The sequence below is a fragment of the Rhinopithecus roxellana genome, chromosome 18, assembly GCF_007565055.1.
Source record: "Rhinopithecus roxellana isolate Shanxi Qingling chromosome 18, ASM756505v1, whole genome shotgun sequence".
In the NCBI taxonomy this organism is placed as follows: Eukaryota; Metazoa; Chordata; class Mammalia; order Primates; family Cercopithecidae; genus Rhinopithecus; species Rhinopithecus roxellana.
In genome coordinates, this window is record NC_044566.1 from 59,996,842 (window position 1) to 60,022,517 (window position 25,676).

At 38.1% G+C, this 25,676-nt stretch overlaps 1 protein-coding gene and 1 pseudogene across 1 annotated transcript; both read left to right on the plus strand.

The window, feature by feature from the left end:
- The first annotated feature begins 422 nt into the window (after positions 1-422).
- Positions 423-818, plus strand: LOC104665289 (annotated as a pseudogene).
- A 2,093-nt stretch (positions 819-2,911) lies between these two features.
- On the plus strand, positions 2,912-25,443 carry LOC104665291 (NEDD4 binding protein 2 like 2). Its single transcript, XM_030922111.1, is given in 7 exon segments — positions 2,912-3,138; positions 4,774-5,148; positions 5,150-6,033; positions 14,127-14,251; positions 20,048-20,136; positions 20,836-20,912; positions 24,330-25,443. Coding segments are annotated over 6 exon segments (1,752 nt in total). The 5' UTR covers positions 2,912-3,138; the 3' UTR covers positions 24,532-25,443.
- Positions 25,444-25,676: the final 233 nt, after the last annotated feature.

Below are 25,676 nucleotides of genomic sequence, written 5' to 3' on the forward strand. Positions count from 1 at the left end.
AAGGACTGCCAGGCACTGTGGCTCACACCTGTAATCCCAGCACTTTGGGAGGTAGAGGCGGGTGGATCGCTTGAGTTCAGGAGTTTAAGACCAGCCTGATCAATATGGTGAAACCCCGTCTCTAATAAAATACAAAAATTAGCGAGGCTTGTTGGTGTGCGCCTATAGTCCCAGCTACTCAGGAGGCTAAGGCAGGAGAATCTCTTGAACCTGGGAAGCAGAGGTTGCAGTCAGCCGAGATGGTGCCACTGCACTCTAGCCTGGGCGACAGAGCAAGATTCTGTCAAAAACAAAACAAAACAAAAAGGCAAGGTCACCAAAAATAAGCTTAAGATACTAAAAAAATAAATTTAAGGAATTGTCGCAGCCAACTCCTTGCACTCTCCTCTCCGGTCTTCTTTCCGCCATCTTTCCGCGCCGCCGCAATGGTGCGCATGAATGTCCTGGCTGATGCTCTCAAGAGCATCAACAATGCCGAAAAGAAGAGGCAAAGGCCAGGTGCTTATTAGGCCTTGCTCCAAAGCCATCGTCCGGTTTCTCACTGTGATGATGAAGCATGGTTACATTGGCGAATTTGAAACCACTGATGATCACAGAGCTGGGAAAATTGTTGTGAACCTCACAGGAAGGCTAAACAAGTGTGGAATGATCAGCCCCAGATTTGATGTGCAACTCAAAGATCTGGAAAAATGGCAGAATAATCTGCTTCCATTCCACCAGTTTGGTTTCATTGTACTGACAACCTCAGCTGGCATCATGGACCATGAAGAAACAAGACGAAAACACACAGGAGGGAAATCCTGGGATTCTTTTTCTAGGGATGTAATACACATATTTACAAATAAAATGCCTCATGGACAAGAAATTGTCACAGCCAAAAGGAGCCTAAGGAAACATGATAACTAAATGTAAGGTGGTATCCTGGATGGAATCCTGGAACAGAGAGGGCATTTAGGTAAAAATGAAGGAAATTTGAATAATGAATAAGTTATATAACTGATATATAACTGATACGTAACTTAATGTTACATATGTTATAACTAATAAGTTATAACAAGTTAATGTTAATGTATCAATGTTAGGTCATTAGTTGTAACAATGTAAGAGATTAGTAATAAGGGAAACTCTGTGTGTGTGTGTATGTGGTACATGGGAACTCTACCATTTGCTCGATTTTTATGCGCATTTAAAACCATCCTAAAAATAGTCTATTAATAGTAAACAAGTAAGGAGAGCAATGGAGTATAACCACCTGAACAAAAGAAATCCATAAATTCATACTGATAGTGAATAAATAAACAAGTAGGATTCTGCTCTATAGCAGCATCTGGATTGACAAATGTGGAAGACTTGAAGGAGGTGGGAAAAAAAATGCCAACATTTATGGAATCTGAATCATAAGGTAAAGTTTGATTAGGAGCAGGATATTTGCTTGGTCTCAAAGTGTAACCTCATAGATTGATTGCTTATTAGTTTTTTTTTTTTTTTGAGATGGAGTCTCGCTCTTGTTCGCTCTTGTCACCCAGGCTGGAGTACAATGGCGTGATCTCGGCTCACTGCAACCTCCACCTTCAAGCGATTCTCTTGCCTCAGCCTTCCAAGTAGCTGGGATTGTAGGTGCCCGCCATCATGTTCAGCTAATTTTTGTATTTTTAGTACAGATGGAGTTTCACCACGTTGGCCAGGCTAGTCTCGAACTCCTGACCTCAGGTGATCAGCCCACCTCAGCCTCCCAAAGTGCTGAGATCACAGTAGTGAGCCACCGTGCCCGGCTGCTTATTAGTTTTAAGGGGGAAAATATGCCATGGAGAAACAGGACGATACCTTGATGGGGTGACAAAGATTACTATTATTTTATAATGAGCATAGTGTGCCTGCGGATGTAACACACTGAGAACGCCACAACCTCACGTAAATGTGGCTGTTTCAAAGGAGGATGCATAACTTCAACTATGAGAAGACAAAGGTCATAGCACAAATCTGTATTTGAGATAGATTTCTTTCTAAAAAGATGGGTTGCTTTGGTGAACTCCCTTGATCACAAGGCTGTTAGTTAAATAATCAAATGTATATATTCCAGACTGTAATTTTAACAACAAATGAAATTGTTAACAGGTTGGAGATGGAAAAAGGTACATATCCATAGAAATAATTACTTAAATATGAAGAGATGATCAGTTTTCCTTGCAAGGACCTGAAGTTATGGGGGATGGGGAACCAGAGGAGGCAGGACGGGTTGGAGAGGTGGTGGGAAGAGAAAAGAAGCCCTCAGTTGTGGACTGCCAGTTGTTTGATTTGTATTTATTTTTAATGCAACAAACACTTACATAACGCTTATTCTTACCAGGAGCTCGCTGTCCTACGTGCTTTGCATATATTGACTCTTAATGGGAAAGCTCAGTCATCGGTCTGTATTTCCAAAAACAAAACAGCGATATGACACTAAACGATTTTGTTCATAAGTATTTTTATCTGTTATTGGGGACCTGCGCCGCAGTAATTCTTTCCTTCCACAGAAAAGCATGAACCTAAAACTACGTCAGGTGGTCTTTCGTAGAAACCGCCGGAATCCAAATTTGTGATACCAACTGTGGAGTTCCGTTGGAAAAGTCAGCTGGCTCTTTGTCTTCCAGAAAGCCCTAAGAATGAGAGCCGGTTACACATCTATGTCGGGCGCCAGGTTCTCATATTCCCTTTTCTTTCGGGGGCGAACGCCAGAGGAGGTCGCTGCTTTCTTTTAACTAAAGTTGGTGTTTTTCGATAACTTCCCTTCTCCAGAGCTAGGAACTAATTCCGGTCTGTTTAGTTGCCAAATTAGTGCGTTTATCACGCCATGGATTCTGGGAGACCTAGTCTCCGTGCCGTGAGGTTTACGGAGCCGGTGTGAACGTCAGACTTCAATTCCCACAATGCCTGGCGCAAAAGCCTAGTTTTGGCCTGGATAACCGAGAGGTGGTCGCCATCTTGCATACGGAGGTGCCGTTTGTTTCCGCGATTCTGAGAGCTGGGGTTTTAGTCCTTCCAGACCTCGGCTTTAGGGCTGTGTCTCCGCTTTTCTTTCACCTTCACAGAGGTTCGTGGCTTCCTAGAAGAAGGGTTTATTGGGAGGTAAAGGTCAATGCGTAGGGGTAGAGTAAGGTGAGTAGACACCCCGTTTTAGAAGTGAGGGTGGGGTGGTTGGTGGTGGCGTTTTTCGCTTTCACTTCTTGACCCTTTAGATTAGTTGTAAACGTAGAAGTAAGCTCAGTGCGAACTTTTGCGCCTCAGAGACTTCCAGAATTCCTGGACAGGACCTGAGCATGTCTCCATTGGGACAGAAAAGCTGGGTGACGCACTTTTGCCTGGGCCGCTCACTGGAAGTCTGGAGTCATGGAGCTCGGATAGTGTATAGGCCACGCTCTGTTAACGCAGCCCGGTTGCTTTTCTTCGGGACTTTTCGGACACATTTCGAATGGGGAAATGAGAAACCGAGAGGAGGCCTGTTGGCGTTCTCCGCAGTTGTCCTCCTCCAGCTCTGTGGCCTACTTCCATCATTCTCTAGTTCGCCTTTTTGTCCATTTCTTTTTCTCTCGTGTTAGAAACATCAGAGAGTGGCACAATGAAGAACTGGGTGGAATAGGCCTCTGGGCTGTACTCTGAGGTCCCTAAGGTGTTTCAGTTTTTTTCTTTTCCCCCGAGAGGGGGTCTCGCTCTGTCGCCAGGCTGGAGTGCAGTGGAACCATCTCGGCTCACCATAACCTCCGCCTCCCCGCCATCTCCCCCACCCCCCGCACCCCCCCCACGCGCCCCCCCTCCACGCGCCCCGCACCCCCCGCCGCCGTCCCGGGCTCCAGCGATCCTCCCACCGCAGCCTCCCAAGTAGGTGGGACCACAGGTGCGCGCCCCCATGGCCGGCTAATTTATTGTATTTTTGTTAAGAGACGGAGTTAGGCCATGTTGCCAGGCTGGTCTCGACCTCCTAAGCAGCAATCCGCCCGCCTCAGCCTCTCCCAAGTGCTGGCATTACAGGCTTGAGCCACTCTGCCAGGTCTAAAGGGAAGCAAATTTTGTCTTCATGATAGACTATTCGGAAAAGATGAACGCTTTGAACTTTGGGAGTTGCCAGATTTCTTTATTAAACGAATTTCCGTTATCGTCATTGCAACTTATCTCTTCCTTCCTTTTAAATTAACGCACTACACCCATTTGGGAACCTCTTTTACACTGACTACTCACAGTAAAGGGCCTCCAAAGACTGGCATTTCAGTGAATCTAACATTTGGATGCTAAGGAGATTGGTTGTCTGAGGTTTGGGAGGGAATTGGAGCTATTTACTCTCAAAAACACAGTGATTTTAAGTAAGGAAATGCTTAGGATGCAGTGTGTCAGCCAGTTTGAGTATGTGTTAATTTGGTGTTGGCAGTTTCACTCTCCTTTTAAATACACAATTGTGTATCTATATCAAAAAAATATGTATTACTGACTCAACTTTGCAGACTTACTTAAATCTTTTAGGTCCTCCAAATTCAGAAATGGATCGTTTAAAGTTGAGATCTATCTATCTATCTGTATATGTTTTTTAAAGGATATTCAATGAGATCCCTCCCATAAACCACCCTGTTATGACTGTACTTAAATAATAAGTGGTTATAAAATTGACCCTGGTACTTTGGGAAATTGTTACCATTAAATATATCACAAATTTAAATGTCTTTGTCTAATTTCTTGTTTTTGAAGAAATTTTTATTTAGGTTTTTAATAAGCTAGTAATTGTATGATTTATTTATTTCTCAGATGTCTTATGGTGAAATTGAAGGTAAATTCTTGGGACCTAGAGAAGAAGTAACGAGTGAACCACGCTGTAAAAAATTGAAGTCAACTACAGAGGCATATGTTTTTCACAATCATAGTAATGCCGATTTTCACAGAATCCAAGAGAAAACTGGAAATGATTGGGTCCCTGTGACCGTCATTGATGTCAGAGGACAAAGTTATTTGCAGGAGAACAAAACTGAAACTACAGATTTGCATAGACCTTTACATGATGAGATGCCTGGTAATAGACCAGATGTTATTGAATCCATTGATTTACAGGTTTTACAGGAAGTACGTCCTCCATTAGTATCCACAGACGATGAGATATATAGCACAAGTAAAGCATTTATAGGTACCCATTTACAAACCCCCTGAGAAAAAGAAACGTAATGAAGGGAGGAATGAGGCAGACGCTCTAAATGGTATAAATGGCAGAGGAGGACAAAAAGAGAAACAGAAATTTAACTCTGAAAAATCAGAGATAGACAGTGAATTATTCCAGTTTTACAAAGAAATTGAAGAGCTTGAAAAGGAAAAAGATGATTTTGAGAACAGTTGTAAAGAATCTGAACCTTCTCAGGAACAGTTGATTCCATTTTATCAGGGCCATGATAATGGTCTCTTAAAACCTGACGAAGAAAAGAAAGATCTTAGTAATAATGTTTTTCCATCACATTGTGATTATCAACAGAACTTGGGGAATGAGACAGGCAAATATCCCTGTAATGGACAAATAATACCTACATTTTGTGACACTTCATTTACTTCTTTCAGGCCTGAATGGCAGGCAGTGCATCCTTTTATAGTGCCCCATGTGCCTCCTCTTCCCAGTTTGAACTATCATTTAAATATTCAAAGATTAAGTGCTCCACGAAATCTACCATCAAATATTTTCCAAGCACAAGATGACTCTCAGATACAAAATGGATATTATGTAAATAATTGTCATGTTAACTGGAATTGTATGACTTTTGATCAGAATAATGAATATGCTGACTGTAGTGAGAATAGGAGTAGTGTTCATCCCTCTGGAAATGGCTGCAGTATGCACAATGAATATGTGAGTAATGGTTTCTGTGAAGTCAGAGAAAGATGCTGGAAAGATCCTGGCATGGACAAGCATAATGGAACAGACAGGTTTGTGAACCAGCAGTTTCAAGAGGAAAAGTTAAATAAATTGCAGAAGTTACTTATTCTTTTAAGAGGTCTGCCTGGTTCTGGGAAAACAACATTGTCTCGGTGAGTAGAGAATACCAACTGAATACTTGGTAATTCATTATTTAAAAATTATAAATGATACTTGTCGCCGGCTGCAGTGACTCATGCATGTAATCCCAACACTTGTGAGGCCAAGTTGGGCTGGTCACTTGAGCTCAGAAGTTTGAGACTAGCCTGGGCAACATAGTGAGAGCCTATCTCTAAAAAATGAAATAAAAATGTTAAAACTATAAATGATATTTGTAATCAGTGACAAATGCTTTCATGTTTCTAGTGGAAGAAAATCTTTAATTTGCTATATTTGAGAATAGCATCTGACAGTGTAACTATTTAAAAATCTTTTCTGATAGAAGAAAGGAGAATTGGCATATATGTTTATATTTAGATTCTGCTAAGGGCTTTAAAAATAGATAACACTTTGTATAATTATGACAGTGAGAAAGCCAATGCTACTTGAGGACTGTCCTGGCCTGCCCTTTTGAGTCAGCTATTCAAGAAAAGTTGGACTCAGTGTTAGAAAATTTGGGTTTTTCAAATTCAGCTGGAGGTGAGAAAAGAAAGAGAAAATTTGGGTATTGACTCAGTTATTTCACTTTTTCACCTTGGGCAAGTTTTGCTCTGTTAATGGAATAAATGATACTTAATTTTTCTGGAATTATTTTGGGAATCAAATGAGACAACCCAAGGAAAGGAATTTTGAATGTGTTGAGCACTGTGCCATGTTCATACCACTGATTGGTGGAAGGAACCCTTTTTTGATTTCTTAAAATTCAGGAGTTTGAAGTGAGCAATATCTGAATTGGCATTAGAACTGGTGATGGTTTATTGTATTACAAGATATTTCAAATTCCTTTTTTTGTTTACATTTTAAAACTATTGATGCACTTGAATATATTTATGCAATTGTGAAAAAATAGTGTAAAGTAAGCAGTACAAATTTTCTGCAGTTTATATAAGATGATTCAAGATTTGTGCCAGACTAGGGGAAAAAATTTTCTGGTATCTTTGGGTGAGGATGGAGAAGTCCAAGAAACCATTTTGCAAATGTTTTATATTTACTAACAAGACAATCTAAAAACCTAACTAGACTTTTTTTTCAGAGAAAAGACACTAAAGATTTGTGATATTTCAAGCTAGATTATAAACGGTGATCTTTGTGAATGTATTAGTTCATTCCAAAGTTAAATTTTGGTCTTTGTATTTTGATTCCTTTTATGTTAGTGAGGATTTTGTAGAGAAGATAAAATTTCACCTCTATAATAATAGAAGTTAGGAGTGAGGTCTCACAAACGGGCAGTCTTCTAGATTTAGGATATACTATCAGAGAAAATAAATAATTGAAATATGGAAATTGGATAAAAGAGTCTGCTAGTTAGGACCACTTGACTAAGAGGGGGTATAGAAGAAACGTAAGGAAGAAAAGTTAGACTTGAGACCACATATTGGAGTATGTTGAAACTAAAGGTGAATAAAGTAGTGGAAATTCAATAGAATTTAAAGGAGACATTGTAGTGGGAGATGATAGAGGTGATTAGATATAATATGTATACTTATTTGAAGAATAGACATAAGAATAGAAGTTATATGTAGCACCAACAAGTACTATTTGTATTGTGATTCACAATTTACAGAGTATTTCCATACATAAAAATCTTGTGAGATGGGTTGTTTTTTCATTTCATAGAAGGAGCAGAGGCTAAAAGAAATTGAGGTTAAGTGATTTAGAAGTTACAAAAGCTAGCAAGAGATCAAACTAGGAATAAAATGATAGTATGTTTTTTCCTTTGCCTTCACTTTAATGCTTAATGGATATGTAGTCTTATACATGACTCCTGACTTCAAGGAGCCTGGTCTGTAACTCTTTAGGTCAACACTTTTTGAGTGAAGTGGTTTTGGTTATTTGGAATTAGATATAAAGTCGCATACTCTTTGGTGAGGAATGGCTTCATATGGGAGTTCACATTTAAAACAAGCTTTGACAAAATAATAGAGTGAAAATTGATAGATCAGAGTTGAGCTGATTTGGAGGACCAAATTAAAAGACCGGCTGAGCGTGATGGCTCACACCTGAAATCCCAGCACTTTGAGAGGCCAAGGCAGGCAGATTGCTTGAGCCCAGGAGTTCAAGACCAGCCTGGATAACCTGGGTATCCCAGCTACTTGGGAGGCTGAGCCCCAGAGGCTACAGTGAGCCATGATCGTGCCATTGCACTCTAGCCTGGGTAACAGATTGAGACCCTGTCTCAAAAACAAGAAAAAAAAATTAGTAATGTTTACATTTGGTATGTGGTAATGAGTGTAGGCTGTTGGATAAAATTCAGATTCTTTGGAGGTAATGTTCAAGTCCTCTTCTTATTTCATTTAGTCCTTGCCCACATCCCAATCAGCATGTCTCTAACATGGTAAGTATTCAAGATGTCTGATGATGATTCTGAGAGAGACAGTAGGCCATAATAGCCTTGGCCATAGCTTTGGCCCATAGGGTGGTTATGGGTAGGATAGCCCAATAAAGATGTCACTTTTCTCCCTAATTGATTTATAAATTCAGTGAAACTTTAACCAAAATCCCAAAGGAGTTTTTGTATGAATTTGAGAAGCCAATAAAGTTTGTTTGGTATGTAACTATAACAAGGACAGTTTGAAAAAAATGAGACTTATCCCACCAGCTATCAAAATATACTTAGAAACTACTATAATCAAAACTTTGCAATAATTAGCAAAATAACAAGTAGATAAAATTAGAGAACCCAGAAACACATTAGGTGTGGTGGCTTACACCTGTAATCCCAACACTTTGGGAGGCTGAGGTGGGGAGCATCACTTGAGATCAGTTTGGGCAACATAGACCCTGTCTCTATTTAAAAAAAAAAAAAAAAAAAAAGGAAAAGAGAATCCAGAAACATACCTACATATAAGAGAATTTAATATTTGATGAAATGACATTTTATATTAGTAGGGCAAAATATTCAATAAATGGTAATAGGATATTTGATTGTCAGTCTGGAAAAATATTTAAAGCCCCTGCCTTAAATCATTCACAAAAATAACTTATAGATGGATAAAGGACTAAGAGTAAAAACAAAACCAATAAGGAAACTGGAAGACAATAGAGAATGGGTAAACGCTGGGATCTTTCTTACCTAACCCCAAGAAATAAAAAGTGAGGGAATTTAAGAAATTAGTTTTTTTGTTGTCATCTGTTTGTAATTACAGATTATTGTGGATATTTGCAATGGGAGGGTGAGTAATGTCCCCCTTCCAAAGATATCCATGCTTTAATCCCTAAAAGCTGTGCATATGTTGCCTTACAGGGTAAATTGGATTTTGCAAATTTGATTAAGTTAAGGATCTTGCAATGGGGAGGCTGTCCTGGATTATCTGGATTGGCCCAATGTAATAACAAAGATTCTTAATAAGAGGGAGGCAGGAGTAATTAGTCAGAGAAAGAGGAAGACCAAAGCAAAGGTCAAGAGAGAAGATGCTACACTGCTGGCTTTGAAGATGGTGGAACATCCCATAGGCCCAGGTGTGCAGCTAAACTTTAGAAACTGGAAAAGGCAAGGAAACAAATTCTGTAGAGCCTCCAGAAGGAACACAGGTCTGCACACACTTTGTTTTTAGCTCAGTGAAACTGATTTTGGACTACTAACCTTCAGAAATGTAAGATAAATTCCTGTTTTTAAGTTTGTGGTGTTATAGAAGTTACAGAAACTAATATATTTACCATAGTTTAGGGAGAGATGGGAAAAGCCTTTTTTTTTCTCCCTTCTTTTGGAGGAGGCAAGTCTCCTTAATTCCAGAGGAAAGACTTACCTTTCTTAGTGTAGGTCCCTTTATTCTTAATTCAGGGAGTGTTTAGAGTACCCCAGTAAAGTTGTCTCAGGAAGTATATAAAGACATTCAGTAAATAAGGGGAAAAGTGTTCATGATGTGTCAGTTTTACTCAGATTTTGTATTTTTTTTTGAAAATCACTTGTAAATGCTCATGAAAGTATTAAAATAATGTGCAGTTCTTAGAAATTTAAAAAACAAACCTTGAAAATGGACTCTCTTGCCGGCGCGGTGGCTCAAGCCTGTAATCCACACTTTTGGGAGGCCGAGAACGGGCGGATCAACGAGTCAGGAGATCGAGACCACCTGGTCTACCGGTTGAAACCACCCGTCTCTACTAAAAAATACAAAAAACTAGCCGGCGATAGGCGGGGCGCCTGAGTCCCACTACTCAGGAGCTGAGGCAGGAGGTGACAGAGCGAGACTCTGTCTCAAAAAAAAAAAAAAAAAAAAAAAAAAGAAATGGACTCTCTTTTAGGCCTTGTTTTGGGAACAGGTTCTCTTGGTTCACGTGTTTCTTAAATGAGAAATTGTAAGTATAGAGTACATTAGTTACAAGGCTGTATAACAGATTACCTTAAAACTTAGTTGTTTAAAGCAACGAACATACTGCCTCATAGTTTCTGTAGGTCTGGACTCTGGCTATAGTTACCTGGGTGCCTTTGGTTCAGTGTCTGTAAGAATGCTGTGACCAAGATGTTAGCTAGGACTGTGTTCTGGTCTGAAGGCTTGATTTGGGAAGGATCTGGTTCTAAGAGCTCTCTCAAGATTGTTGACAGAACTGAGTTCCTTGTGAGCTATGTTGGATTGAAGACTTCAGTTCCTTGCTGGCTGGAGACTTGAGGCTTCTCTCGTTTCTTTGCTGCTTGGCCTCTCTCCATTCACAAGACAGCTGATTTATTTCAGAGAGAGAGAAAGCATGCAAGCTCAAGTCTTAAGACAGAAGCTCCTTTTTTTTTTTAATCTCCAAAGTGACATCCCATCACCTGTATCATATTCTATTTCTTAGAAGCTGGGGACTAAATCTAAGCCTACTGCAGAATAAGAGGATACAAGGTTGTGAGCACCAGGAGGCAGGGATCATTGGAGGCCATTGGTTTTGGGGTCAAGGAGATGCCTTATCTTAGTTCTCCCAGTACCATCTAACTTGCCAAAATTATTTCTTCTCCTGAATTGGTTTATTATCAAATTGGCATGCTTTTATGAGTTGGCAGGCTTTTATGAGGATTAAATGAGGTCATAGGTTTATGTAAAGTATTTGACATATAATAGATTCTCAAAAAGATAGCTATTGTTTTGGAAAAAAAAAAAATAGAAATCAAGTGGCCACTGAGCCCATATTTGATTTTTTAAAATTAGATATTTGACTTACTCAAATCTCTAAATTTTGACATTCTGTGAATCCATTTTAGTACCTGACTTGAGAGTTCTGACAGAGTCTAAGAATTTTGAAAATATGAATGTTCTTAAATAATTTATTTTTGCTTTAGAGGCTTGGTATGACATTGAGATATTCCTAGGTTCATATAGGCGTTTTTTTAAGTCCATAAAATAAAGCTTCATGGTTTGAAGTAATTCAGGGAATTTGAAAAAGATGTGTGAACAGTCTATGCTGCCTGGGAGGAAAAGTATTTTCAAGCTAAACATTTACTGTAGTTACGATTTATATATTTAAGAAAATGTTCTTCGTTGAGATTTGTTCATATGTAATGTTTACTTGTTTTAATGATATAAATTGGTTTATTACTTCTCCACCTTTTATTTTGAGAAAATTTAAACCAGTTCTTAGATACAAAAACTATGATTGTCATGTAGAACGATATTATTAACATCTTAAAAATCACCCATGCCAGGCACGGTGGCTCATGCCTGTAACCCCAACACTTTGGGAGGCCGAGGTGGGAGGATCACCTGAGGTCAGGAGTTCAAGACCAGCCTGGCCAACATGGCGAAACCCCGTCTCTACTAAAAAGACAAAAATTAGCCAGGCATGGTGGCACACACCTGTGGTCCTGGCTACTCGGGAGGCTGAGGCAGGAGAAACGCTTGAACTCTGGAGGTGGAAGTTGCAGTGAGCCAAGATCATGCCACCGCACTCCACCCTGGGCAATAGAGCGGGACTCTCTCCAAAAAAAAAAAAATCACCTGCTAATAAACTGGTAGAATGGGAAAAAAAAAAAAAAAAGGAAGCATAGAGTATCTACAAAAGGTGTTATCTGGATTTCTGGTACTGTTGAACATAATTAGATATTATGTGATTGATTACAACCAAAATCTCTTTTTGGGTGATTGTGTTTTGCTTTAGAATTCTAATATCATGGCATTTTCATATTCTGGGTTATCTGCATAAGCAGTAAAATGCCAAATGTGTCATATAGACATGTTTTGGAAAAATCATGGCTGCGTGAAAAAGAAATCCTACTCCAGTCCCCCAAGGAAGCAGACACACAACCCAAACCATTAACTTTCATTTGGTTTGTCTGAAGTGATTTGAACTATAATTCTGTAAGTGGAAATAGAGTTTTGTGCAAAAGAATCGCAGTTTTTAATTGGCGTTTTAATGGCAAAAACTGCGATTACTTTCACACCAACCTTTACATACTTAAATTGCTTTATTTTGATACGAGTGATTTTATTTTTATAAAATATACCACTGGCCCTCCATTTTTGTTGATTCCACATCAGTGAATTCAACGAACCTTGGACTGAAAGTATTTGAGAAAAAATATTGCGTCTGAATTGAAATGTACAGACTTATTTCCTTGTCGTTATTCCTTCAACAATACAGTATAATCACATAGTATTCACATTGTATTAGGTATTATAAGTAATAGAGAGATGAGTTAAAGTGTATGGAAGGATGTGCATAGTTTATATGCAAACAGCTATTTCTGTATCAAGGTCTTGAGCAGCAATTGTGGTCTTGGAACGAATCTCCCATGGATATTGAGGGAGAACTGTATATGATACCATTATAAGCTGAGGGATGGAGAGATGACACTTGTCATCTTAACAGTTGAAACCCTCCCTACTACTTTTTTAGTAGGAAATAAGTCAGTTTGACTCATTCCAGGCCAATATTCTTTTAGTCTCAATTCCTTCCACCTTCCATCCCACCAATCCCCGCAGAAGTATACAGTGGTGTCCAATTGCCTAAAGGTTGAAGGAGAGGAGAGAAACAACAGAATACTTTCGTTGTTGCTCTCACCAAATCATTATCTTGCTGCATTTTCCCTATCACAGCACACTCCCAATTTCTTTCCTGAGTCATTGGTAATGCAAGTTCTCTCTGAGTACTTCTTAATCGTGCTGTGCTTGTCAATTTAAGACAGTATCATTTTCAAAGCAAAGCTTGATTATCATTGATTTGAACTGAGTGTTTTTCATTTAGTGTTTAATAATTAATTTGATCTAGCAACTTAATTTCTTGAAAATTTAAAGTTTGATTATACTTTGGAGGATCACAGATTGTTCCATAACCTTAAGCCTCCAACTATTTCTGACTTTCACTAGAGGATCATATATGTTTCATGGAAATGAGTTTATTAAAGCTGTCTAGAGTCACATATGGTTTTTTCCAAATGAATTGCTTGCTTAGGCTTACTTGCTTTTTAGGTTACGTGTTGCACTAGATTGAGGCAATTTTAGACAACAAATACAAAATTTACTAAAGTGAAAACATGGATAATGATATAATTTTGAGATTGGGTAAAGAATGTTTTAAAAAGTTGCAATACAAATGCTGCTTTAAAAAGTTTTTTTTACGGCCGGGCACAGTGGCTCATGCCTATAATCCCAGTACTTTGGGAGGCCGAGGCAGGTGGATCATGAGGTCAGGAGTTCAAGACCAGCCTGACCAACATGGTGAAACCCGTCTCTACTAAAAATACACAAAATAGCCGGGTATAGTGGCGCATGCCTGTAATCCCACTACTCAGAAGACTGAGGCAGGAGAATCACTTGAACCCAGGAAGTGGAGGTTGCAGTGAGCCAAAATTGTGCCACTGCGCTCTAGCCTGGACAACAGAATGAGACTCCATCTCGGGAAAAAAAAAAGTTTTTGTTAGTGTCTGTAATTGTGTAGATTTAAGTGTGAAATGATTTGAACTCTGAAATCTTTGTAAGATTATTCAGCTCTTAGGCTATTAGGTTCCTAATATACTTTCAGGTAAGTATCAGAAATTCATTTAATAACCTTTCCTATGTGATTTATTTCAGTTGTATTTATTTCTGATGGTTATAGATTTTGTAAATGGCACCTTTATGATTTCTTTTGTTAACAGAATTCTGCTTGGTCAGAATCGTGATGGCATTGTGTTCAGCACTGATGACTATTTTCACCATCAAGATGGGTACAGGTATAATGTTAATCAACTTGGTGATGCCCATGACTGGAACCAGAACAGAGGTTTGTTTTGGGCCAAGTCTCCCGGGGTAGAATATTTGGCTCAGAGTCAAAAGACCTAGATTTTGTTCTCAACTTAGGTTTTTACCAGCTGAATGACTTTAGGCAAGCCGTTTCAATAGCTTTGAGACCTAATTTCTTCATCTGTTAGAGGTTGTGATAATTATACTTGCCCTACCTGATCAGGGTTTTTGTGAAAAGCAGAGAATTTAGATAAAATGCCTTGTAAACTGTAAATAGTGTATCAGTATAAGCTGGTAAAATGATAGCAGTGTGGGATATTTTAAGAGGCTTTATTTTATACTTGATGAGTAAATTCAGAGAACTGTGAATCTGTACCGTTGTTATGTGGTCCCAAAATTATTTCCCTGAGAATAATGCTAATGTTTTCCAAGGCTTAATATACTGGTTGTGAATATTAAAAGGTTTTCTCAATATTGCTCTACAAGAAACCTACTTAAGGCTGGGCGCGGTGGCTCACGCCTGTAATCCCAGCACTTTGGGAGGCTGAGGCAGGCAGATCACCTGAGGTCAGGAGTTCAACACCAGCCTGATCAACAGGGTGAAACCTCTACTAAATATAAAAAATTAGCCGGGCGTGGTAGCACATGCCTGTAATCCTAGCTACTTGGGAGGCTGAGGCAGGAGAATCACTTGAACCCAGGAGGTAGAAGTTGCAGTGAGCCAAGATTGTGCCATTGTACTCTAGCCTGGGCAACAAGAGCGAAACTCCATCTCAAAAAAAAAAAAAAAGAAAGAAACCTACTTAATACATTTTTTTAGCGGACATGGGTCAGTTTCTGTTTATCATTAATAGGGATTCTTAACCTGGCTACACTATTGAATATCTTGGGGACTTTAAAAAAAAGCAAAAAACAAAAAGCCAGACAAAAGTGTGCCTGACCTCAGCCCTAGATATTTTGGTTTAATTGATCTGGGGTGGGGCCTAAACATTGATATTTTTTGTTTTGAAAGTTCTCCAGATGATTCTGTTGTATAGTAAGAATTGAAAACTGTTCATCTAAACTATAAGTAAATATATATACAATGTTATTTTAAGAGAAGGATGGATTGATGATTAAACAGATAGCTTTTATTATGAAAAATTTTAAAGAGATTAAAGAGACTGTAATGAACCTCATAGACCCGTCACCCAGAATGATCAGTTATTAAGATTTTGGTATATGGGCTTTTATCTTTTTGTTTTTACCTGTTTCTCTGTTTAAAGCAAATTCTAGATATCATACTTTATACATTTCAAATTAACTTTTTTACTTAATCACATCTTTCACTTTATTGCCATTATCACACATATTAAAAAATACCAGTTCCTTCAGGTCATGTAACCCAGTGTAATTGAATTTCCTCTGTTGTCCTAAAAATCTCTTCAAAGTTATTTTGTTTGAATTGGGATCCAAACAAAGTCCTCAAAATGCATTTTGTTTTATTTTATTAAGTTAAACCATAGCATTTTCCCTCTTTTAACCCTTATACCATTGTTACAGAAACTAGGTTGCTTATGCTGTAGTTATCTATTTGCTTCTTGGTGATAACCATTGAACTTGCTCCTCTTCTTTGTTTTATGTGAATGGAAATTAGCTCTAGAATAGAGGCTTAATTAGGTTCAACTTTTTTTTTTTTTTTGGCAAGCAGGTATTTGGTTGTCCTAGTCTTAGTAATAGTGAGCTTAATCAGTAGCTTCACAGGGACAACCTTTTCCTTCTGTTATCAAGTTCCCTATTAACCTTATATATGATGGTTTTATCCAACAATAAATTGTTTCCTGAGTCAGTTATTTCATTCAGAATTGCAAAATGGTGATTTTTAGGTTAGTTATTCCTTCCATGTTTAATAGAATTATTCTGTAATGAAGAACTTATCTCAAAGCTACCAACTAGGGTTGCCCAAAGTATAATATATACAAGAAAAATAGTAATACTTTTCTTTTTATTTGTCAAATACAGTAAGGAATTTCAGTGAGGATGTTTGTGTGTGTGTTTTAGAGATGGGGTCTTGCTTTGTTGCCCAGGCTAGAGTGTAGTGACACAATCATAGCTCAGTGTGGCCTTGAACTCCTGGGCTCAAGAGATCCTCCTGCCTCAGCCTCCTGAGTAACTAGGACTACAGGCAAGTAGTTGGGACTACATACGTGTGCCAGCACATCCAGCTCTTTTTTTAAAAAACTTTGTAGAATTTTGAATGAGCCACAGTGCCTGGCTGAGGGTGTTTTCGAGTAAAAAGTTTTCACTCTGTTACAATTTATGGTTTCACAAGGATAAATTTGATCGTAAGACTGTTTCCCAGTATTGATTTTATAACTCTCTAGAATTTCTCCAATATATTGGAGAGTGGCGTAGCAATCTCAAAAAACACTAATTTTTTGATTTTTTTTAATGCCATAGAACATTGCTGCTCAAATCAAATAATGATGGGATTGCAATTCTGAAAATGTTTGGGGTTACTGGCCTAAAGTTAAGGGGAACAAGATTAGTTAAGTTGAATGAATAGACAGGGCAGAGCCAGTATACCTTTGGTGAACTAGTAAGTTTATTTGTGTGGGACATTTTTTTCTCATTGCAGTACTAGCATAGCTGGGTGTGGTGGCTCATTGCCTATAATCCCAGCACTTTGGGAGGCTGAGGCGGGCGGATCACTTGAGCCCAGGAGTTAGAGACCAGCCTGGGCGACATGATGAAACCCCATCTCTACAAAAAGTATAAAAATTAGCCAGCTGTGGTGGTGCACACCTGTAGTCCCAGCTACTTGGGAGGCTGAGATAGGAAGATGACTTGAGCCAGGGAGGTCAAGGCTGCAGTGAGCTGAGATTGTGCTACTGCACTCCAGCCTGGGTGACAGGGCAAGATTCTGTCTCAAAAAACACAAACAAACTAGTACAGAATATTTCATTAAAATGTTTATGTCATTTGTATTATGTTAATTATATGTGTTAAATGGAGTAATGGTATCTTATTAAACTGGAACAATAAATATGGATTTGAATATCTTTAAATGCTAGGCACCATTCTGTGAAAGTCTGTCTGCTTCACATTTATTATTAAAATAACGTAAATTAATTTTAGAACACCTAAAAATGGAAAACATCTCCAAAGTGTAATTCTTCTCTTTCTTACAGTGTGATAGTTCATTTGTTTAAGAAAACTATTCCCATTATTTGAGTACTCAGACATGTTTTTACTTAGGAGCTCTTTTCTAGCGAAATTTGCTAGACTGTGGTATTGGATGATAATGGAAAGAAGATAATCTCCCCATTCCTACAAATCAGAAATTTATTTGGTCAATAAAAACGTATTTTCTAGAACACAACTCCTTGGATGTGTGAGCATATCAGACATTAGGAGAATAATTTTAATAAGGTTTTGAATGAAAGATTTGATCATTATGATTAGAGATGGAGCAGTGGGAGACGGTAGTGTCTTGGTGCTAGCACCAAGCTAGCACTAATAGATGATGGCACCTATTTATGACCCAAATTCTAAATTTCTTTTGGTGTTTAGAGACATCTCCCAAATATGTATTTCCCCATAGTGATTATTCTAACTGACCTTTAGCATTCTGTCTGTCCTAGACATCTGTATAAATGTTTTCATTCTATTGAACTTAGTGGTTTGAATTCTAACTCCTGAGAAAACTTCCATATCTTTGCATTTTGCTTCAGCCTTTTTTTCCCCATAGTGTATTGGGGAACAGGAGGTGTTTGGTTATATGAGTAGGTTCTTTAGTGGTGATTTGTGAGATTTTGGTGCACTCATCACCCAAGCAGTATACACTGCACCCAATTTGTAGTCTTTTATCCCTTACCTCCTTCCCACCCTTTCCCCCTGAGTTTCCAGAGTTGCGTCATTCTTATGCCTTGGGATCCTCATAGCTTAGCTCCTGCTTGTGAGTGAGAACATAATGATGTTTGGTTTTGCTTCAGCCTTTTAATTTTTTAATTTTTTTTTTTTTTTTTTTTTGAGACAGAGTCTTGCTCTGTCACCCAGGCTGTAGTGCAGTGGTGCGATCTTGGCTCACTGCAACCTCTGCCTCCCGGGTTTAAGCAGTTCTCTTCCTCAGCCTACTGAGTAGCTGAGATTATTACAGGCGCCTGCCACCACACCCCACTAATTTTTGTATTTTGAGTAGAGATGGGGTTTCACCATCTTGGCCAGGCTGGTCTTGAACTCCTGACCTTGTGATCTACCCGGCTTGGCCTCCCAAAGTGCTAGGATTATAGGTGTGAGCCACCACGCCCGGCCTTTTTCTTTTCTTTTTTTTTTTTTTTAGACATAGTCGTACTCTCTTGCCCAGGCTGGAGTGCTGTGGCACGATCTTGGCTCATGGCAACCTCCACTTCACAAGATTCAAGCAATTCTTGTGCCTCAGCCTCCCGAGTAGCTGGGACTACACGCGCACACCACCAAGTCTGGCTGATTTTTGTATTTTTAGTAGAGACGGGGTTTTGCCATTTTGGCCAGGGTGGTCTTGAACTCCTGACCTCAGGTGATCCACCCCACCTTGGCCTTTCAAAGTGCTGGGATTATAGACCTGAACCACTACACCTGGCCTTAGTTTTTTAAATTTATCAAAGGTTCTTAATTATTTTTCTTCTTTCGTATATCTCAGAGATATACATACTCCTGTCATTAACAGTGGCTTCTTGTGACAGTGATTCTTTTTTTTTTTGAAATGGAATCTTGCTCTATCACCCAGGTTGGAATGCAGTGGTATGATTTCGGCTCACTGCACCCTCTGCCTCCAGGGTTCAAGCGATTCTTCTGTCTCAGCCTCCTGAGTAGCTGGGACTACAGGCGCACACTACCACGCCCGGCTAATTTTTGTATTTTTAGTAGAGATGGGGTTTCACCATATTGGCCAGGTTGGTCTCGAACTCCTGACCTCGTGATCCTCCCGCCTTGGCCTCCCAAAGTGCTGGCATTACAGGTGTGAGCCACTGCGCCCAGCCTTGTGACAGTGATTCTTATCTCTTGGTAGAAAAGATGGCATTTGGATGGGAGACAATAGTTTAGAAAAGTTCCATTCTACCGCAACTCCCAATTTGAAGACCATAGTTCTAAGAAATATCCACAAAGTCAGTTGAACTATGATTTTTAGCTACTTGATATATAAAGTTTTGCTGGTAAGTAATGACTTAAATCCATAATTTTTCAAAAACATGAGCCTTAGTTCAAAAGCATTATTTGTACATTGTAGAAAATTAGAAAATACAGATAATCATCTGCAGTAACTTTCCCAAAAAAGAGAAAATACAGATAAAATAGTAAATGAAAATATTCTTACCACCTACAGGTGACCACTTTTAATATCTCCATAAATCTTCCCCAACTCTTTTGACCTAAATAGGATTATATTTAACTATTGTCTTGTAACTGGCCATTTTCATTTAATAATCTCCATCCTTCTGTGTCAAAATAATTTTTCACCTCTTCTCTTACTTAGTCTATATTCAGATGTAAATTGTTCATCTCTTATATTTCCCATAAGTGAAAGTTAGTTCTAGACTTGAAAGCTTGATTAGCTGTAAGTTCAGCAAAATGCCTTTCAGAGCCAGTTTGTCAAAGCCAGCATCCAGTCTGGAGAATACACCTGGCATATGATTATGTCCTTTAATTCCCTTTCAATCTATTGGAGTTCTTTTTTCATGACACTGACTGAAGAAATTGCATAGTTTTGGTTTTAAGTAAAGAGATGTAGTTCATTTCTTAACAATGTTTAACTTTTATTTTGTGTATTTTAACCTAATCTGTTTTTTTTCATTTTTAAATTTATATTTTATTTCAGCAAAACAAGCTATCGATCAGGGAAGATCTCCAGTTATAATAGATAACACTAATATACAAGCTTGGGAAATGAAGCCATATGTGGAAGTGGTAAATATGAAATATGAGAAAGTTTTTATTTTTTATTGTCAATTTTTTCACATTCTAAAATTTGGGCTGGTTTGATCTTGATTATTAAAACATTTGTCCTTTGTTTTCTAAAAAGGTTTATTGGTTTGCTTAGTTTTTTAAAAAAATTGTGAATGATTTTTTTTAAGGAATATGTTCATCTTGTTAATTTTTTTTGTTTGTTTTTTTGAGACGGAGTCTCGCTCTGTCGCCCAGGCTGGAGTGCAGTGCCACCATCTTGACTCGCTGCAACCTCCGCCTCCCCAGTTCAAGTGATTCTCCTGCCTCAGCCTCCTGAGTAGCTGGGATTACAGGTGCCTGCTCCTATGCCCAGCTAATTTTTATATTTTTAGTAGAGACAGGGTTTCACCATATTGGCCAGGCTGGTCTCGAACTCCTGAGCTCAGGCAATCTGCCATCCTTGGCCTCCGAAAGTGCTGGGATTACAGGCATGAGCCACCATGCCCAGCTTCATCTTGTTAGTTTTGAGTTTCCTTGAGAATAGTAATCAAAATTTATCCAGTTAAGTAGTCTTAACTTTTATAAACCATATTATTTTATAAAGCACCATTTTTCTTGGTTGAGCAAGTTTATAGTATTGTTGAAATGAAATTTATCCGTCTGCCTTCTTTTTACTTTAAGAAGTACTTCTCTGGGTTTTTGTTCCTTTCCTTTGTGTAGGCCATAGGAAAAGGATACAGAGTAGAGTTTCATGAACCTGAAACTTGGTGGAAATTTGATCCTGAAGAATTAGAAAAGTAAGACTCTCAAATTTTTATTGAATCCTTAACTTCTTTCTTTTGTGATTTCCAACATCATTTCACAGTTTATTGAATACAAGTGTAGGTTCAGGAAACTGGGGGTAAAATGTGAGGACCTTTTTTCTCTGGTTTTTGGCTAGGCCACTTCTCTGCATTGTCTTTCCACCTTGATCTCCTACCCATTTTAGGTCCCATCAGCTTTTTACTTTGTGCTTTCATGTTGCTCCCACTTTTCTGTCTTTTCAACTACGGGACCATAATGCTATACCAGATCCTTGGAAACAATGTGTTTTGGAATTTAGGTTTTAGCGATTTTAGAAAGGTAATGTAGTACATAGATACCTAATCTTAACTCCCTTTTCAGAGTTTGGGGGAGCATGTTATAATCAAACATCTTAATATTTCTGCAGCAGATCATGACTTGTCAATTCAAGTAAATGACAAAGAATCAGCATAATGTAAAGTCAGTTCTGATTATGTTGTGCTGCCAAATGTGTATAGATCTGGTTAGAGTTTGCTGCCAAATGAGTCAGTGGAGAACTGAGTTTTCACAGCTTATCAGATTTCAGTATTTGTGGTGAGAGAGTGTGGACTTCTATTATTTTCAGTCCTACTCTTCCGTTTGTACCTACATTTACCTTTTCCGTTCATATCACAGCATTTCCTGACTGTTATTCCTTTTTTTTTTTTTTTTTTTGAGATGGAATCTCGCTCTGTCGTCCAGGCTGGAGTGCAGTGGCGTGATCTTGGCTCACTGCAAGCTCCACCTCCTGGGTTCATGCCATTCTCCTGCCTCAGCCTCCTGAGTAGCTGGGACTACAGGCACCCGCTACCACGCCCAGCTAATTTTTTGTATTTTTAGTAGAGACGGAGTTTCACTGTGTTAGCCAGGATGTTCTAGATCTCCTGACCTCGTGATCCACCTGCCTCGGCCTCCCAAAGTACTGGGATTACAGGTGTGAGCCACCGTGCCTGGCCTTTTTTTTTTTTTTTTTTTTTTTCACTTCTAGTCTCTTCCTTGTCTCCACCTCCCGACATCTATTTTTAGGTAACAGCTTTATTGTGATATAATTCACATACCCTTACAATTCACCTGTTTAATTGCATACAATTCCGTGTTTTTCTGTATATTCACAGAGATGCGCAGCCTTCACCCGTCTTTTTTTTAAACCAGTTTTTCCCCACCTACCTCAGTTTGCTTCAAGCTGTTACTCTGTGTATGGGGTCAAACTAATTTATTTCCCTCTTGCCTTTCATTCCTTTGGCTACTTTCTCTTTCTCATTTGTATGCTGTGTGTTCATGTGTAGATAGACAAACAGATTTACTAGTACTAATATCCGGTATTTTTTGCCTGCCTAGATGTGTGTGTGTATCACACCTGAAGTGAAAGAGACAGAAGCTTAAAAATTAAAAGTATTTGAGTAATGCTGAATACATGAATGATAAAATGCTGTGCAGTTATGGCTTCATTACATTTTTGAGGAATTGTTAAAATTTATTATTTTCTTATTATAAATTCACCTTTATATAACAAAGCCACGTTAGCTAATATCTGGCGTAGTTTGATTTTTTAAAAGAATAGATTGAATCATAAGTCTTGACATCTTATGGATTTAGTCTTTTTTTAAAAAAAAAAAAAAAATTTTTTTTGAGACAGGGTCCACTACTGTCACCCAGGCTGGAGTGCAGTAGCGATCTGTTTTTATTTTTTTCAGACAGAGTCCCATTTTGTTGCCCAGGCTGGAGTGCAGTGGGGCAATCTCAGCTTACTTCTGCCTCCCAGGTTCAAGCGATTCCCTTGCCTCAGCCTCCCGAGCAGCTGGGCATACAGGCGCCCGCCACCATGCCTGGCTGATTTTTGTATTTTTAGTAAAGACGGGGTTTCACCATGTTGGTTAGGCTGGTCTCAAACTCCTGACCTCAAGCAATCCAGCCGCCCTGGCCTCCCAAAAGTGCTGGGATTACAGGTGTGAGCCACTGCACCCAGCTTGTAGTAATGATCTTGGCTCACTACAACCTCTGCCTCCTGGGCTCAAGCAATCTACCCACCTTGGGAGTAACTGGGACTGCAAGTGTACACCACCATGCCCAGCTAATTTTTGTATATATATGTATTTTTTGGTAGAGAGAGGATTTCACCATATTGCCCATACTGGGCTCTTGAACTCCTGGGCTCAAGCGATCAGTTGGCCTCAGCCTCCCAAAGTGCTGGGATTACAGGTGTGAGTCACTGCACCCAGCCAGATTTAGTCATATCTTGCCAATTTTCAACTTCATCTCAATTTTTTTCCTATCTTTTTTGCTTTTTCTTTTTATTTTGAATGTAGACATCAGCTTTGCAAAGTAAACATTTCTGGCCTTTTTTCGAGATAAGTAAATTGGCATTTGTACATCTAGAATGATAAATGTAAAATATGTTTTCTGTATGTTTTGTCATGTCCAGGTCAAGTTACAGGAAACTATGAGGGTAAAATAAGTTGTCAGAAGTTCTTTGAGGGTCCAGAATAAATTTTAAACCACTTTTTAGTGTTATATAACCTCACATACAGAAAAATACATAAATATAAATATATAATTTAACAAAGTTCTTACAAGATCAACACACGTTTAGCTATCATTCACGTCATGGGAGCATTACCAACACCTCAGAAGCTCTTTGCATTCCTCTTCCCAGTCACAGTTACCTTTTATTCTCTAAAGGTAACCATTGTTTTGCCTGGGTAATCGTAATCTTTCTTTTCTTTAAAGTTTTGCCATAATATCTTTGACCTTAATATCATAGTTTAGGGGGCAGGGGCAAGGTTAAAAAAAATACCATAGCTTAGTTTTGCCTTTTATCAAACCTTTGTATTACTTATGTATAAGACATATATATATGTATGGAATCATACAGTTTATATTCATTGTGTCTAATTTATTTCGCTCAACATTATGTTTGTAAGAGATGTTTAAATTGTGTCTCTAATAATAATTTGGTGTTGATAATAAATTTTAAAAATGTGGTACAAACCGTCATTAATAAGTTCTAAAATATGATATTTTACTTCTACTTTCGTAAGTCCTAGAAGTCCACTCAATCTTTCTGTAATTCTTAAAACAGTATCTCATAATCTTCAATTTTGTTATTAACAAGGGGATATAGTCAGCAGGCTTAGTGAATAAATAGGTAGTTCTATGTGAAGAGGATGTAATTAACATTTTTCTGTGATATATGGAATCCTTTTACCTTTTTAAAGTATTGATAAAAACATTGAGTTTTTAATCTTTTTACGTAAAATGTGGACAGATGAAACATATATTCTGTTTATTTCCAAAATATTGTTTAGAATTTGTATACTTTTTCTCTAAAACAGTTAATCTCTAAGCCTGTACATTCTGCAACAAAGATTTATAATCCTTTTCTTTTTTGTTAGGAGGAATAAACATGGTGTGTCTCGAAAGAAGATTGCTCAGATGTTGGATCGTTATGAATATCAAATGTCCATTTCTATTGTAATGAATTCAGTGGAACCATCACACAAAAGCACACAAAGACCTCCTCCTCCACAGGGAAGACAGAGGTGGGGAGGCTCTCTTGACTCACATAATCATGTCTGTGTCACAAATAATAATTAAATTAGCTATTTTCAGCTAACACATTTGTTGTTGCACTTGAAAGAGTTAGTGAGCCTGTCTTAGAGTTTAAATAGTTTCAAATAAAAAAGGGCTACATTGCCTCACAAAGGATTTTCCCAGCAAGTTGTTTAATTTCCCAGCAAATTGTTAAAGTGTAAATAAAAATTAAATGAAATTGTATTTTACATGTTTTTATATTCTCTTGTTGTAATGATTTTGACTGTTATGAAAACACCTGAGTAGTAGAGTGGTGGGTAGGAGCTAGGATGTTTTTCTACAATCGAATTTTAAACTAACTTTATCTATTTTATAGATACTGTTGAACAGTTTTTTAATAGTTTGTACCTAACTCTAACTTTTCATAAAACTTTAGTGTTTTTCCTTCACTACCTTAAATATGCAAGAAATACTAACTTGTTATAGGGCACCTTAACTGTTTTCTCTATTCATTAGGTAAAATTATATTTCAGCTGATTGATCTGTGTGACAGAATTATTACTTAGCTATAATCAGCACATCACTTACTTCAAACAAAATTTCCCCAGCAATAGTAGTAGGTATATCAATCACCTGGGGAGTTTTCTTCATAATATACATATTCATCTTGTAACACATACATAGTCATCATCCTCCTTCTCAACCCATCTTCCTAACCCCACATGCTTGCCAGTTCTTGAAGGGATAAAGTGATTCTAATAATGTTTGATTTCTCTCTGTTCAATTTAATGTGATATAATTCTAGTATAAAAATATTTTAGACAGTTGTTTAACAATTGGTCCTAAGTGGATTTGTACTGTCGAATATCTTCTAGTGCTAATTTTTCTGTAGAGCAAACCATATTTCTCTCACTGGATAGCTTTCTTTATTAGATATGTTTCTTCACTTAAGATTAAAAACTGAGATGGAATTCATTTCAGAGGTCTTGTCATTCATCCCCTGCCTTCAAACCAAGCTTTACCTCGACTAACCTAGATAATTAAGCATTTCTCTTTGCAACATGAGGGAAAAAACAATACTACCTCTCTTAATACCATTGTTCCCAATGTCTTATGAAAAATATTTCTTCAATAGTTTTGATTTACAAAACCCCCAGCTAATTAGAATGCTGTTTAAAAAAATTAAGCATTATAATTCTTTATATGTT